At 34.6% G+C, this 13,530-nt stretch overlaps 1 protein-coding gene across 2 annotated transcripts in view; it reads left to right on the top strand.

Moving 5' to 3' along the window:
- The window catches only part of DYNC2H1 (dynein, cytoplasmic 2, heavy chain 1), a 185,457-nt gene that overhangs the window by 34,243 nt on the left and 137,684 nt on the right, over positions 1-13,530 (top strand). For both annotated transcript variants that reach the window (XM_010562117.1, XM_010562118.1), the window contains exons 37-49: positions 1,358-1,557; positions 2,202-2,466; positions 2,782-2,989; positions 3,370-3,499; positions 4,883-5,038; positions 6,095-6,354; positions 7,025-7,271; positions 8,025-8,176; positions 8,706-8,850; positions 10,112-10,214; positions 11,669-11,836; positions 11,971-12,095; positions 13,261-13,509. In XM_010562117.1, the coding sequence (XP_010560419.1) occupies positions 1,358-1,557; positions 2,202-2,466; positions 2,782-2,989; positions 3,370-3,499; positions 4,883-5,038; positions 6,095-6,354; positions 7,025-7,271; positions 8,025-8,176; positions 8,706-8,850; positions 10,112-10,214; positions 11,669-11,836; positions 11,971-12,095; positions 13,261-13,509 (2,408 nt within the window). The remainder of the gene's footprint in view (positions 1-1,357; positions 1,558-2,201; positions 2,467-2,781; positions 2,990-3,369; positions 3,500-4,882; positions 5,039-6,094; positions 6,355-7,024; positions 7,272-8,024; positions 8,177-8,705; positions 8,851-10,111; positions 10,215-11,668; positions 11,837-11,970; positions 12,096-13,260; positions 13,510-13,530) is intronic.

Below are 13,530 nucleotides of genomic sequence, written 5' to 3'. Positions count from 1 at the left end.
GTTTGGATCTGCCAAAGAAGAATTACCAGCAATGTGTTTTAGGGCACATTCCTATCACTCTTCCTTGCTATGACATTTTAGCTTCATGTTTAGTTATGTGAAATCTGCTGAAAATTGTTTGGTCTGGCTTAAAATATAATTTTCAGTAACCCTCCGAAAGGCAGGATGGATGGATTTAGCTTATAATTTAAACCCAGAGTTTTTCCTTTGTTGTTTGGTTTTTTTTTTTTTTTTAATCTTTTATCTCTTAGCTTGAGAAGCTTAAGATGTTTCCAACAAATGCAGTTTCCTGTTTCTTTATGTCTGCTTGTATTGTTGAGTCAAAATCCTTTGGCTTATCAAAATGTTGGCCATGTTCTTAAATGTTGCTTAAATTTTGTATTATTTCTTTAGTAAAGCAGTTCAACCTTTCTAAATCACATTCCTTAAAGTCAACATTTTTCCTCTTAACCTTCTGTCATGCTAACTAGAAAGATTTGCCTGTAGAAGCATTTGCATTTAAGACATTGTTCAGGATGAAAAACCTTGAACTTTTTCCAAGTTCGGGAAGGGTATACTAATCCTTAACCTCTGGAACATTTGGGAAAAAGCTGCAGGAAAAAGGGAGGTTAGGGAATGGACACTTTCTGTCCCTTGCGTTGAATTTGGGCTATAGTGCATTCTGGTTTGGGGGAATCGTGCATTCAGAAGGAGGGCAAAAACACGGTATGATTTTCACCTGGGGTTCCTAGTCTTGCTTTCTGAAAATGTATGTGTTTTACATGAAAAAGTAATTTGATTAAAAAAGCAAAAAAACAGAGATCAGAGCCCTGTGCCTTTCCCATCATGAGTATTTTTATTTTTCTGGCAGAGTAAAGCTTTCTTGTGGGTGTTTTAGTTCTTGTCCCAAAACACATTTCCATGGTACTTCAGATTCAAGAGGAGTTGTGGAGAGTATTTACTTCTGGAATATTCATAGTTAATTAGGATGCACTTTAGAGATGTGACTTCAAACTGGCTCTGACACAGTAGGGTCTAGAATCCAGGTCCTTAGTTTCTTTCATTACTGCTTTAACAAGTAAGCTATTCTGCACTGCTACTCTTAGTCCCACTTTAATCATAAGGCTATTATGTACTATCTGGCCAGCATCATAGCCATCTCATATCTGTGTGGAATGCATTTGTGACCATATATGATACTTACAGTAAGGCAGTCATCTAACTTCCAAGTAGAGTGGTACATGAACTGGAATGTAGTCTGCACTGTGATTCTACCTTCAGTGTCTTAGCAATATGGGCTCAAGCGCTGATATATTCCAAGGAAAAAAACCCCAACAAACGGCTTAAACTGATCTGGTTTCTTTGCTTTTGTTTCCAGTTAATGAAAGTCACATGGTGGTTCAAGCTCTGCGGCTTAATACCATGTCAAAGCTTACATTTGCAGACTGTGCACGTTTTGATGCACTGGTTAAAGATGTATTTCCTGGCATTGACTTTAAAGATGTGGAGTATGCTGAGTTAACTACAGCTTTACAACAAGTCTTTGAAGAAGCAAACTTGGAAATTATAAGCACCCAGGTAAACATCAACTACAGCAACAAAACAGCATGAGTTATTCTGAATTAGAACTGATTAATATTACATTCATTTGCCTCATTTCTGTTTACTTTTGAAAGAAATCTTTTATAAATAAGTTAGAATGACTGATAGTTAGATTCTAATTACATGTATATAAAAAAATAAATGTTTGAAGCATGGTAGATCAGTTGTGTAACTGAAAGAAAAATAGTGCAAGGAAACTTAAGATATGAACATGTGACACACAGTTTCATTCAAGCCAGGTACAAACACCAGTAAATGTTTTGGACAGTGAAAGAAATATGTGAACATTTGGTTTTATCAAGCAGTTCTGTGCCTCACTTATATTTATTTATTGTAGGGCTGGATGAAGTTTTGTGACTAAAGGTTCAGTGATTTCTCAGTAAAAATATGCCCAAAGAGGGCTGATATTTTTATGTTAGTAATTTAGTGAAATGCTTCTAACAAGTTTCTTTATATTCTTTAGTATCATAATTTTAATTACTTCTGCAAACATCTATTGTTTAAAAAAAATTATAGAAACAAAGTGACTGCATGCAAAGTAAATTGGAAAAACATTAAAAAAGGACATGATTGATTTAGCTTTACAACTCCACATAGCCATTATCTCTTTTATTATCTAGATCAAGAAGGCTTTGGAATTATATGAACAACTGCGTCAAAGAATGGGTGTAGTTATTGTAGGTCCAAGTGGTGGAGGTAAATCAACACTTTGGCGGATGTTAAAGACAGCACTTGGTAGAACTGGCAAAGTAGTGAAACAGTATACTATGAATCCCAAAGCTATGCCTCGACATCAGTTGCTAGGCCATATTGACATGGATACCAGAGAATGGTCTGATGGCGTGCTTACAAATAGTGCTCGACAAGTGGTACGAGAACCCCGAGGTATGTTTGTGAGGGAGTTATACACCATTATGCTTAAATTACTGAAATTGTTTCTTTTTAGTTACATTTTTATAATATGTTATTATTTGTGGATAGCATAAGGTAAGAAAAACTTTTGGTGACAATCATAGTTGAGAACACTGATGCATATATAACAAAAATAGCAGAAGGTAAAGCATGTAAGGAATATCTTCATTGAGCTTATATTTAAGTTATAATGAAGGAATAGTATTAAATAGTGTTAAAATAGCAAGGGGCAATATTCTTTAAGTGTTTTTATTCAGTTTGATATTTTATTTTTGTGTCTGGAAATAGATATTACTTCATGGATAATTTGTGATGGTGATATTGATCCTGAATGGATTGAATCTTTGAATTCTGTTTTGGACGACAATAGATTGTTGACTATGCCCAGTGGAGAAAGAATTCAATTTGGCTCAAATGTCAACTTTATATTTGAAACTCATGACCTTAGCTGTGCCTCTCCTGCTACAATATCTCGAATGGGAATGATCTTTCTGAGGTAACTTACAGGAGTATTACATGCTTTTAAATTAAGCATATATACTTACGCTTCTTGAAAGATAGTCTGCAGTGGACGGAGCAATTTAATTACTTGCTTACATTTATGAAGCAAATCACTGGGGAATTTTGCTTTAGGTTGCATGTCCCTTTTGCGCTGTCATCTTACAATCTTTTGGCTAATGTATCTCAGACTTCTTGAAAGAGGCATGGTGGATTTTTTGTTTGTGTGTGACCCTTAGAGAGCTCAAATATTGGTTAGAAATTCTTTTGAAAGTATTTCCCTGAACTTTTCCTAGAATTTTTTGTTGCTTTGAACCTGTCTATGTGAAGATGTGGATGCCTTGTATTTGACTCTTGTTTTTGTTTGGTTTGGCTTAGTGATGAAGATACAGATCTTAATTCTCTGATAAAGTCTTGGCTAAGAAGTCAGCCTGAAAAATGCAGATATAACCTTGAAAATTGGATTGGAGACTATTTTGAAAAGGCTTTAAACTGGGTTGTGAAGAAGGTTAGTAACTGAATACTTAATCAAATTTCAGCTTCTGTTACGGATGATCCATTTTTCTAGTTTAACACTAAAGATACCATTCATATTAATTTTTAAATTTTAAGTTAAAAAAAGTCTCAGTACTTTTTTGATAGCTGTTTTCTTAATAAGAATCATACTGGAACTATTCTAATCAGTTTCCAAAAACTGATTGTTGTACTTAAAGTTTTGAAACATTTAATACAATTTTAACTAATGAAATGCATGTATTTCTGTGAAACTTAGTATCTGTCTGTAATATTCCATACCAGACATTTTTGTATATGTTTTCAAAGATCTGAAAGTTCTGAATGTCTAAACTAAAAAATGGAAAAGTGAAGAAATTGTTTTTCTAGATTTAAGTTATTGTCTATAACAAAAAAATAGCTAAAATTTGAAAAGTTGCACATTGTACACTGAAGCTTCTGATAGGTTGGGGAGAAATGTAATGCTAGATACCTAAAAAAATTGATAGAGGCATATCTAAAAAAGTAATCTGATTATTCAGAATGCTGAATTTTAACAGGTCCCACTAATCTGTCCTGGATTTAAGTATATAACTTTAGCTCTTTAGTATTCTTCTCAAAACCTTAACTGAAAGATGTTATAATAGGCGAAGGGTAATATGTAATTACAATATTAAAAAAGGATAATCCAAAACCTTGTACATTATCTGGATTCTGTGATTCTGGGACGTACATCAAGATAATTGTTTTGCATATGCTGGATTTTCTTAAGGATTCTAGATGCTTCCTTGCCTCCCCTTCTTCTGAAAGAGTTGCATTTGTATTGAACAAGTGGATTACATTGCACAAAATGTTATTTAGGAGATAGCCCCACTGCTGTGGCCAGTAAGCTAGTGTTTGGGAGACCTGCATTACCTCCCCTTGAGGAATGTATATGGTCCTGTTGTGTTTTTAGTATTATTTCCTATCTTGGTTCTTTCACCTATGGAGATTTTTAGACTTTTAAAGTATCTTCAGGTGGATACAGAGGAAGAAACATGACATTGATCCTGAGGCTGCAAATCCTCTTTGGTGTTAAAGAGCAAAATCCATAAAGAACCCATTCACGAGAGAGGTTTCCAATATACAGTTATGTTGGTTTCTTACAGATTCTCAAAATCTGTAAGGAAATTTCTGATTACTTATCCTAAATTACATCAGTACATAGTCTGGAATGAAAACTTCCAAATAAATGCTTAAAAATAATTTCATGTCAAGTGAATTTTCTAGAACAACAGCAGTGTTGAGATCTTTCCTCATCTGTGGAAGTGTCAAAGAGCAATGAGTAATAGTCGGCTAGCAATACATCACATTTATTTTTAGGAATATATTTAAATCTACCACCACTTGCAATTTACAGAATGACTCTGTGGTAGAAACAAGTTTAGTTGGAACTGTGATGAATGGACTGTCTCATCTTCATGGCTGTACCGATCATGGACAGTTTATTATTAACTTGTTACGTGGTCTTGGTGGCAATCTCAACATGAAATCACGACAAGAATTTGCAAAAGAGGTAATATTTTTCAGCAAGTTTATTAAAAATTTCTGAATATATGTAGTAGGAATAGTGATTTTCTGTCTTCTAACAATGCAAATTTACAATAATTGAATCTCTGTGCTCTAATTTGTTTGCAGTCTGTGTTGTCTATAGGGAAATAGCTGAGAAGTAAAGGAATGTTTCATATGTCACTGATAACGCTGCTAAGTGCATCCACCTCAGATAGCAACCCTTTGGTGCTGCAGCAAAAGATACAGAATGGCCTCTGTCCATACTGTTTTATGCAAGGACCCACTATAGCAGACTCTGTGTGTGTGTATATGTGTTGTGTATATGTAATACAGATTTATTTTGTGGTTTTTTTTTCTGTTCAGGATGCTTGAAATAATAATGTGAGGGCTTTGTTGCACCTCACTTGGGAGGTGTTCTTACAGCATTATTTTGAAGATATGTATTGTATGCACTGGGGTGAGGTTCTGTCTTTGTGTAGATACTTGAGGGCACAAGGACTGGGGAATAATGTTGGAAAACTGTGTGGATATGCTGGTCCAGAGTGTCTACAGAAGGCTGTCCCTGGAGATAGTTATCTCCACAATCTCACTTAGGTTTTGTATTGGAGAGAAGGAAATAGTTCCTTCCAAAAGACAGCCTGGAGCTATTAACATATATACGGGGCAGATGGTAAAGATTTAGACTCAGTTTCTGGAATTAGTTATTGATGCATGTGAAGGAGTCATCTCATTCTTATGATTATTATTAAGTATGTTGCCTAATACAAAAAAAAGTTTATATAAAGCTTTGCTAAATACAGTTTATTTTATGTTCTTTATATTATGAAAAAGTAATATGTGGAAGAGTAATACGCTACTATTAAGTTAAGGACTTAAATCATAAAGCATATGCATAACATGATTGAATTTTCAAAGGCAGCCTTAAAACTATCAAATTGAAGAATTAAATATTTGATTTTACAGAAGTATTCTTGAACATTCTTTAGATTATCATGAAATTGTAGATCTTGTCATTAGGAGTATGGATTTAACAGAAGCTTTATTTTTATTTTTTTTAAAGATCTTCACTTGGGCACAAGAATTTCCACCAGATCCAAGGAAGCCGCTGGACACTTATTATGACACTGGGACTGGACAGCTAATGCTATATCAGCTAAAAAAACCTGAAAATCTAACAGCTGATGACTTCAGTAATCTTCAAACACTTCCCGTCATCCAAACCCCTGACATGCAAAGAGGTTTAGATTACTTTAGACCCTGGCTAGACTTTAACAATAAGCAGCCATTTCTTCTTGTGGGTCCTGAAGGATGTGGAAAGGGGTAAAAAGTATTTCCTATTCTAAGCAAAATTTTAAGCAAAATATACCTCTAGCTATTTGACAAAGTTTGTAATATTTTGTTATAATGGTTTTATCATATGACTTCTGCTAGAATATCACTTGTTTAGGTTACTAATGAAACAAACCTTCTGTAGTGGCAAATAGGTAAATTCATATAAAGATCTACAGGGAAGGTTCAGGCTGCTACTATGAATCTAAGGCATCTGAATGAGGCTTTTAGATATGAAACAGGACCTTTGGAAAACCCGTGCTGTCATGGAGCAACAGCTGAAGGGCACATGAGGTAGTCGGTCTCATTTCAAGAGGCACTAGATGCCTGTGTGCAGGCAATTGAATTTAGCTCATCCTGTTGCCTATCTTAGGTTCCTTATTTAGTTGGGTTGGATCACTATATACAAGGTATTTAGGCTAGGTATTTGTTTTGTGTAGCTGTATGCTATACTTTTATTGAATTTCTTGAATCGAAAATATTACAATTTTAAAGGCAAGAATGTTTAATTCAGCAAACTTCATGCATCACCTATTACATAATACAGTATGTAGTATAAGCATTTTAATTCAAAAACTATACAATATCTTTGGATACACAGTATTTTAATGCATTTATGTATTACTTATGTTTATATGTATGTACACATTTGCTTTTTTAGGATGCTGCTTCATTATGCATTTTCTCAACTCCGATCGACTCAGATTGCTACCATTCACTGCAGTGCACAGACTACTTCTCAACAGCTTCTACAAAAATTAAATCAAACTTGCATTGTAATCAGTACAAACACTGGGCGAGTATACAGACCAAAGGACTGTGAAAGGCTTGTTTTGTACTTAAAGGATATCAATCTACCCAAACCTGATAAATGGGGAACAAGCACTCTCGTGGCTTTTCTACAGCAGGTGAACGCTTATGTCTGTTATTTATAAAAAGACTTTAAGTATACTGGAAATACTTTAGTGTGTATAGTAAATACCTATCATTGATTATTTTTAAAGTTAACATCCTGCTTCTGTGTTGACGTTAGTTTTGTTTGTACTTAGAATATGTAGGTGTCAGCCAGAACTAAGATACCATTTTTATTTGTCTTATATGCATAAGTAAATACAGACAGTGCTCGCCTCAGTGAGTTGTGATGCAGTAGGCATATGAATGACTAGAAAATCATCAGGAGTAGTCAGCATGGTTTCACCAAGGGCAAGTCATGCCCGAACAACTTGATAAACTTCTATGATGAAATGACAGACCTGGTAAACGAGGGGAGAGCAGTGGGTATAGCCTACCTGGACTTCACTAAGGCCGTTGATGCTGTCTCCCAGAAGATCCTCACAGAAAAGCTGTTGATGCATGGGCTGGATACCTCATCATTTGCTTGTGTTGAAAACTGGCTGAACAGCCAGGCCCAGAGGGAGGTTATCAGTGGCACAAAGTCTAGTTGGAAGCCAGTACCTGTTTAACATCTTCATTAATAATCTGGACAATGGGGCAGAGTGTACCTTCAGCAAGTTTGCAGCTGACACCAAACTGGGAGGGGTAGTACACCTCTGGCAATTAAGAAAACAGTAATAATGGTATACTTCTCACTAATTTTTTAAATTTTTTTTTTGACACTCTGTTGGCTTTCTTTTAATGAAATATTTATTTAATTATTAAAGGTTCTTACATATCAAGGATTTTATGATGAAAATCTGGAATGGGTTGGTTTAGAAAACATTCAAATTGTGGCTTCCATGTCTGCTGGAGGAACATTAGGAAGACATAAACTTACCTCCAGATTTACTTCTATTGTTCGTGTCTGTGCAATTGAGTAAGTATGTGGAAATTAGTTTGACACTCAGAACTCAGATTCTGTTTGTAGGGCCTCTGCTCAATCTAGTCTTTACGAAGATGTGGCTATTCTAGTCTTTCATCTTTTCTAACAGTTTGGGATCTTCAGATTCGGTGCTGTTCGGAGCCTCTTGGTGCTAGAAACCAGCTAAGGAGCAATCTATATCTACCTGTTGATAGTGAAGTGTTTGAAATATGTTTCCTGTTGGATGATTTTGCTTTCAGTAAACTGCTTTCTGCAGTTTTGTATTAAGGTGCTGTTTGGTTACAAAATTAGAGAAATTGAAAAGAAATTTGTTTGGGTGGTTTTAAGTCTGAACACATTTACAGATGTATTAAGGAAATTTCTGAGGGTGGCCTAATGCAGTAAAATGATAATTGTACTGAGTTGCTGGATGGAGATGCTATTAATTGAAATTTCTTAGTAATTGTATGCATAACTTTGAATCTTTTTAATTAAAAAAATAACTACGATAGTCCATAATGATTACTTTTTTTTTCCTTTATAGCTATCCAGAAAGGGACCAACTGCAAACTATTTATAGTGCCTACTTGGAACCTGTACTACAGAAAAACCTAAAGAATCACCCTGTTTGGGGTTCCTTACCAAAAATACATCAGCTAGCAGGATCTATGGTTCAAGTATATGAACAGGTATGGAAACTCAATTTCTTTTTTCAAGGAGGTGGAGAATTCAGATTTTTTTTTTTAATAATAGCTTTTGATATTAACGAGATTAAAAAGGTTTATCAGTATTAAAATCCAAGTTTATATCTTTTTCATAATGTTGATATCAATTTTAGAGCTACTTATTTGCAGAGAATCCTAGGTATTAGAGGCAAACTGAGTAAGCAGTAAGTGGTCTTGCTTTCCCACAGATTTCTTGTATGATTTTGGCAAGCATCTTAACCTATCTATGCTTTCAGTTCCTGACTTTTAAAATGTGGATAGTAGCGTTTTCCTACTTAATGGATGAGGAGACAGTGTACTTCAGAGATTGTTATGTGCTCAGATGTTATGGATGCTATTATGAATACAGAAGAGATAGATGAGGGTGGAGTCCTTTACACACATCAAGGACTACCTATTAAAATTTTACGCTGTTAAAAATAGGTGTTTAGATACACAAGTTCATTTTATCCTTCCACTTAAAATTTTATGGACTTCTATCTAGCAAAACAGTCAAGCACTTGCTTTTCTTAATCATGTACATAGCCTTACTGGGGGGATGTAAGTGCTTACTGTATTTTCCAAGAATGTATGCATATCCCTACCTACACAGAACCATGATATAAAACTGATCTTTATGACTGGAATGTGGGTATAGTCACTGGCTAGCATGCACCAGTTAGCAGGAGTTTCATATGATATTATCAATATATTCTAAGAAATCTAAGTTTAAATCTCATCATACTAGAACCAAATAACTGATGAAGGCCGTTATTATTTGAATTAAAGATATAATTGCAAATTCAAATATCCTCTCTGGGGAAGAGATAGTATTTTTATAAGAAGTCTTTTGTAGTGACCAAGTGTTACTGATTTAGGTAGTTTTTTACTACGCTTACATATTTCCTTTGCATTTTATATTTGGTATTGCTTTAAAAAAATTGTGTGTTTTGTCTAATAATATTACACTAACAGTTGTAGGTGAAATGTGCAGTTGTTTGCATCAAAAACAGTACAGAAGTAATGTTCTCATTATGAGAAAATCTTTTGTGGTCAGAAAACAAGATTTAAACAATTCATCTCTGCGCTTTTCAAAAAAACTAAAGAGTACATTAATAAAAGATCTAAATATATAGAACAAATAGAAAACTAATTTATATGGTATTTTAGAAAAAGTTAAAACTACATTTCCAGGTGCTTTACATTTTAAAACATCACTTTCCCCCCCCCCAACTTCCATTTTTAGGTACGAGCGAAATTCACAGTTGATGACTACAGTCATTACCTTTTTACACCACGTATTCTTACTCAGTGGGTTCTTGGTTTATTCAGATATGATTTAGCAGGTGGTAAGTCACTTACTTGGTTTTCATTGATAAAGCAGTTCTAAAATGGCCTAAATTGTTATTGATGCTAGTCTTACTGTTGACTCCACATGCAACTCATTCACCTATGGTACTCTTTCTAAAAATCTGTGAACTGCCTGTAACTCAGTAAAGGGAAAGAACGCCTAACAGTTCATTCCATAACATATAGTAAACAAGTTTAAAAAACTCCAATGATATTTTAAAATATGTGTGGGAGCTATTTATAGATTATGGGGTGTTAGTAGGTTGGGACTGCATTCTTTACTATGGGAACTTGAAGTGTACCCCCTACTCCCCACCATTTTTTTGTTGTTGTTTTTTGGGGGGTTTGGGGTTGGGGTTTTTTGGAGCATGTCTTGTCTTCTGGTTTCCCAGAGACTTGCCTCTTATGCTTGTCTTTTTATACCTAGCTGTATAAACCTGGTGAGGTGACTGTGGAACTACAACTGATGACCTACTTAACAAAAGAAGAATATAACCACCCTTAAACATATAGAAAACATTTAGAAAACTTATCTGTATAAAAGTTTACATATATCTATATAAGAGCCTAAATATTCTCACAGTTTGGGAATGCCTGATAATTATGGTCTAGTCTGAAAGTTCTTCTTTCCTTAACTTTGGAAATGGTAAAATTTGTAAAGATATTAAATTTTGTGTGCTTTTCCAAATACACAGCATAGGCTTCTTTCTAATCTTGTTTCTTTCTCTAAAATTGCTATTTTTACTAGATCATGAGCAATTACTCCTTATTTGTGTTTTAGCTCTTACATTAATTAAAGGGTTACATAGAGGGCTGCTTAAAGAGTATGGAAGTGGTAAAAATGTTGTGCTTGCTTTCCATTTATTTTCTGGGATCATCAGATGGCATAAATGTAGCTTGAATGTGGTCAGAAAAGCTACACTGACAATCAATGAATGGGTAATCTCAGCCCATTTAAGGACTCCATTCTTGTATCTGAAGGTGACATATGCATATGCTTTTTCAGTGATGAACAATATGGCATGTCATTTACTCATCTCACCTTCCTTCTTTTGTGAAGAATATTGTATTCTCTAGTAGCATTTTATAATACAGACTGTTTTGGGTATTTATTATTATTTTAGTATTTGTTATGAGTCTTTCTCTTCCCTGTTAAGTGTCCTGGATTTTCTTGTTTTCATTGCCTGGAATTTTGTCTTTTAATTATTCTTCATGTGCAACACCTTGTTCATTTTCATTAGAATGCTGGCAATAAACTGGAGAACTTGTTTTAATTAAAAAAAAAAAGCACTTCATAATGTTTACTTTTTCTCTTATTTCTTCCTTACTGATCCTCTCCTGCTGGTATGTAGTTTCACTTACTCATTTTCAATCTCATATTTTGAAATGGAAAATTTGACAAATGTAAAATTTATTATAAATATATAAAATAATCTCTCCTTAAATTTTGTAGGATCATTGATGCAAACTGCAGACTATGTATTGGAAATCGTTGCTTACGAAGCACATCGTTTGTTCCGTGACAAAATTGTTGGCATGAAAGAGCTTCATGTATTTGATAATGTTTTGATGAAAGTGTTTCAAGGTGATTGGGGCTCAGATGTTCTGGACAATATGGCAGGTAAACCATTTGAGGCATACTACACAGACTTGAAATATTTGTTTAGGAACTGCCTAATCAAATCAGTCTGATCAAATCAGATAGCATATGAGCTGAGCACCTAAACTTTCAAATGTTTCCTTTTGTTTTCATAGATATCTTCTATGTAACTTGGGGAGCTTGTCAAGAGGCATTCATCACACCAGGACAGGCACTACCACCACATGGGAGGCCACTTGGCAGGCTAACCTCAACAGACCTGAAAGATATTATTCAAAAAGTGAGACAAGATTAAACAATATACACAGCAAGGATTCACAGCAATTATTCTAGACTTTTTTTGCAGAAAGTAACGTGCGAGCACCAGGTTTAGGGTGGGGTCTGCTGCTTGTTCAAGGAATCTTTTGCATTTGGTTAAGTGAGGGAAGGTTTGTGATGCTTTGTGGCAGTCAGTAGAAAGCATCATGTAGCAAGGTTATTTTAATGAAAAGGCATGAGTCGCATTTATATATGCGACTATCATTATATCATATGGTGATTTACAAGTTTGATGAACTACATTTTGAGAAACATTGATGTGCATATATATTTGTGTATTGTTTGAGTACCAAAGTGTTTTATTACATGTTTACTTTCTGAATTTGTAATTTGCTAACGTAATTTTTGTTTGAAGAAATACAAATAGATTGTTTGGAGATTTGTCGTGCTTTTAAACAGTAAAGTGCACAAAATGAGCTTGATGAGGAAATGCAAACATGTTAACTCTGCTAGGCTGACTGATTTTCAGGATGAGATAACTGAGATCATCTCCCCTTATTAGTAGTGTTTGATGGACTGCTCTTGTAAATGGGAAAGTACTCCCTCTCCTTAATTGCTAACTTGTGACCAGTAGACTGTATGGGAAATGATGAAGTTCAACAGCCTCAGTAATCACAGAGTTTGTTTTTTTTTCTGCCTGCACAATTACATTGGGCTTCAAAGATGAGGTTTTATTAAGTATAACAAGGCCAAAATTTAATCTTAGGACCTGTTATTATGTGTGTTTCACTAGGAAATTCCATAATCTGCAATCATGCAGCAATTAGCTGCGTAAACCACTCTTTTAAGTTATGTATTAATTAATCTGTAGTCAGAGACACAGCTCAGACTTTGTTCTGGTCTATTATTTAATTTTAATTAATTCAGTGGTAGATTTCTATTTCAGTGTATCAAAAACTTCTAGGGTATACTGGTGCTGGGGGTAATGTGATCTGTTCATTACTGGTAAAGGATATGCAAGGTATCTAAATTCTGTCACATAAATAATTTATTTGTAATGAATACCAGCATAGTCTTTTAAGCTTTCAAGCCCTTCTTTTCTAAACTTTTAAATGTTTGATGCTTTCATATCTTCCTGCTTTTATTTATTATTAGTGAACACATTTTCTTTTTTTCTTTTTTAATAGGGTATTATTCATTATGGGCGAGACAAAAAAGAGATAGAGATTTTACTGTTCCAGGAAGTCCTCAGTTATATGTCTAAAGTGGACAGAGTTCTGAGTTTTCCTGGAGGATCACTTCTTTTGGCAGGACGGAGTGGTGTAGGTCGACGAACAGTTACCTCCTTAGTTAGTCATATGCACGGAGCTGTTCTGATTACTCCCAAAATTTCCAGAGGCTATGAGCTGAAGCAGTTCAAAAATGATCTTAAATATGTAAGTCACTCAGTGTCTTCC

This window comes from Haliaeetus leucocephalus, unplaced genomic scaffold (assembly GCF_000737465.1).
Source record: "Haliaeetus leucocephalus isolate CR32 unplaced genomic scaffold, Haliaeetus_leucocephalus-4.0 Scaffold155, whole genome shotgun sequence".
Lineage (NCBI taxonomy): Eukaryota > Metazoa > Chordata > Aves > Accipitriformes > Accipitridae > Haliaeetus > Haliaeetus leucocephalus.
This window is presented reverse-complemented; position numbering and strand designations above follow the sequence as displayed.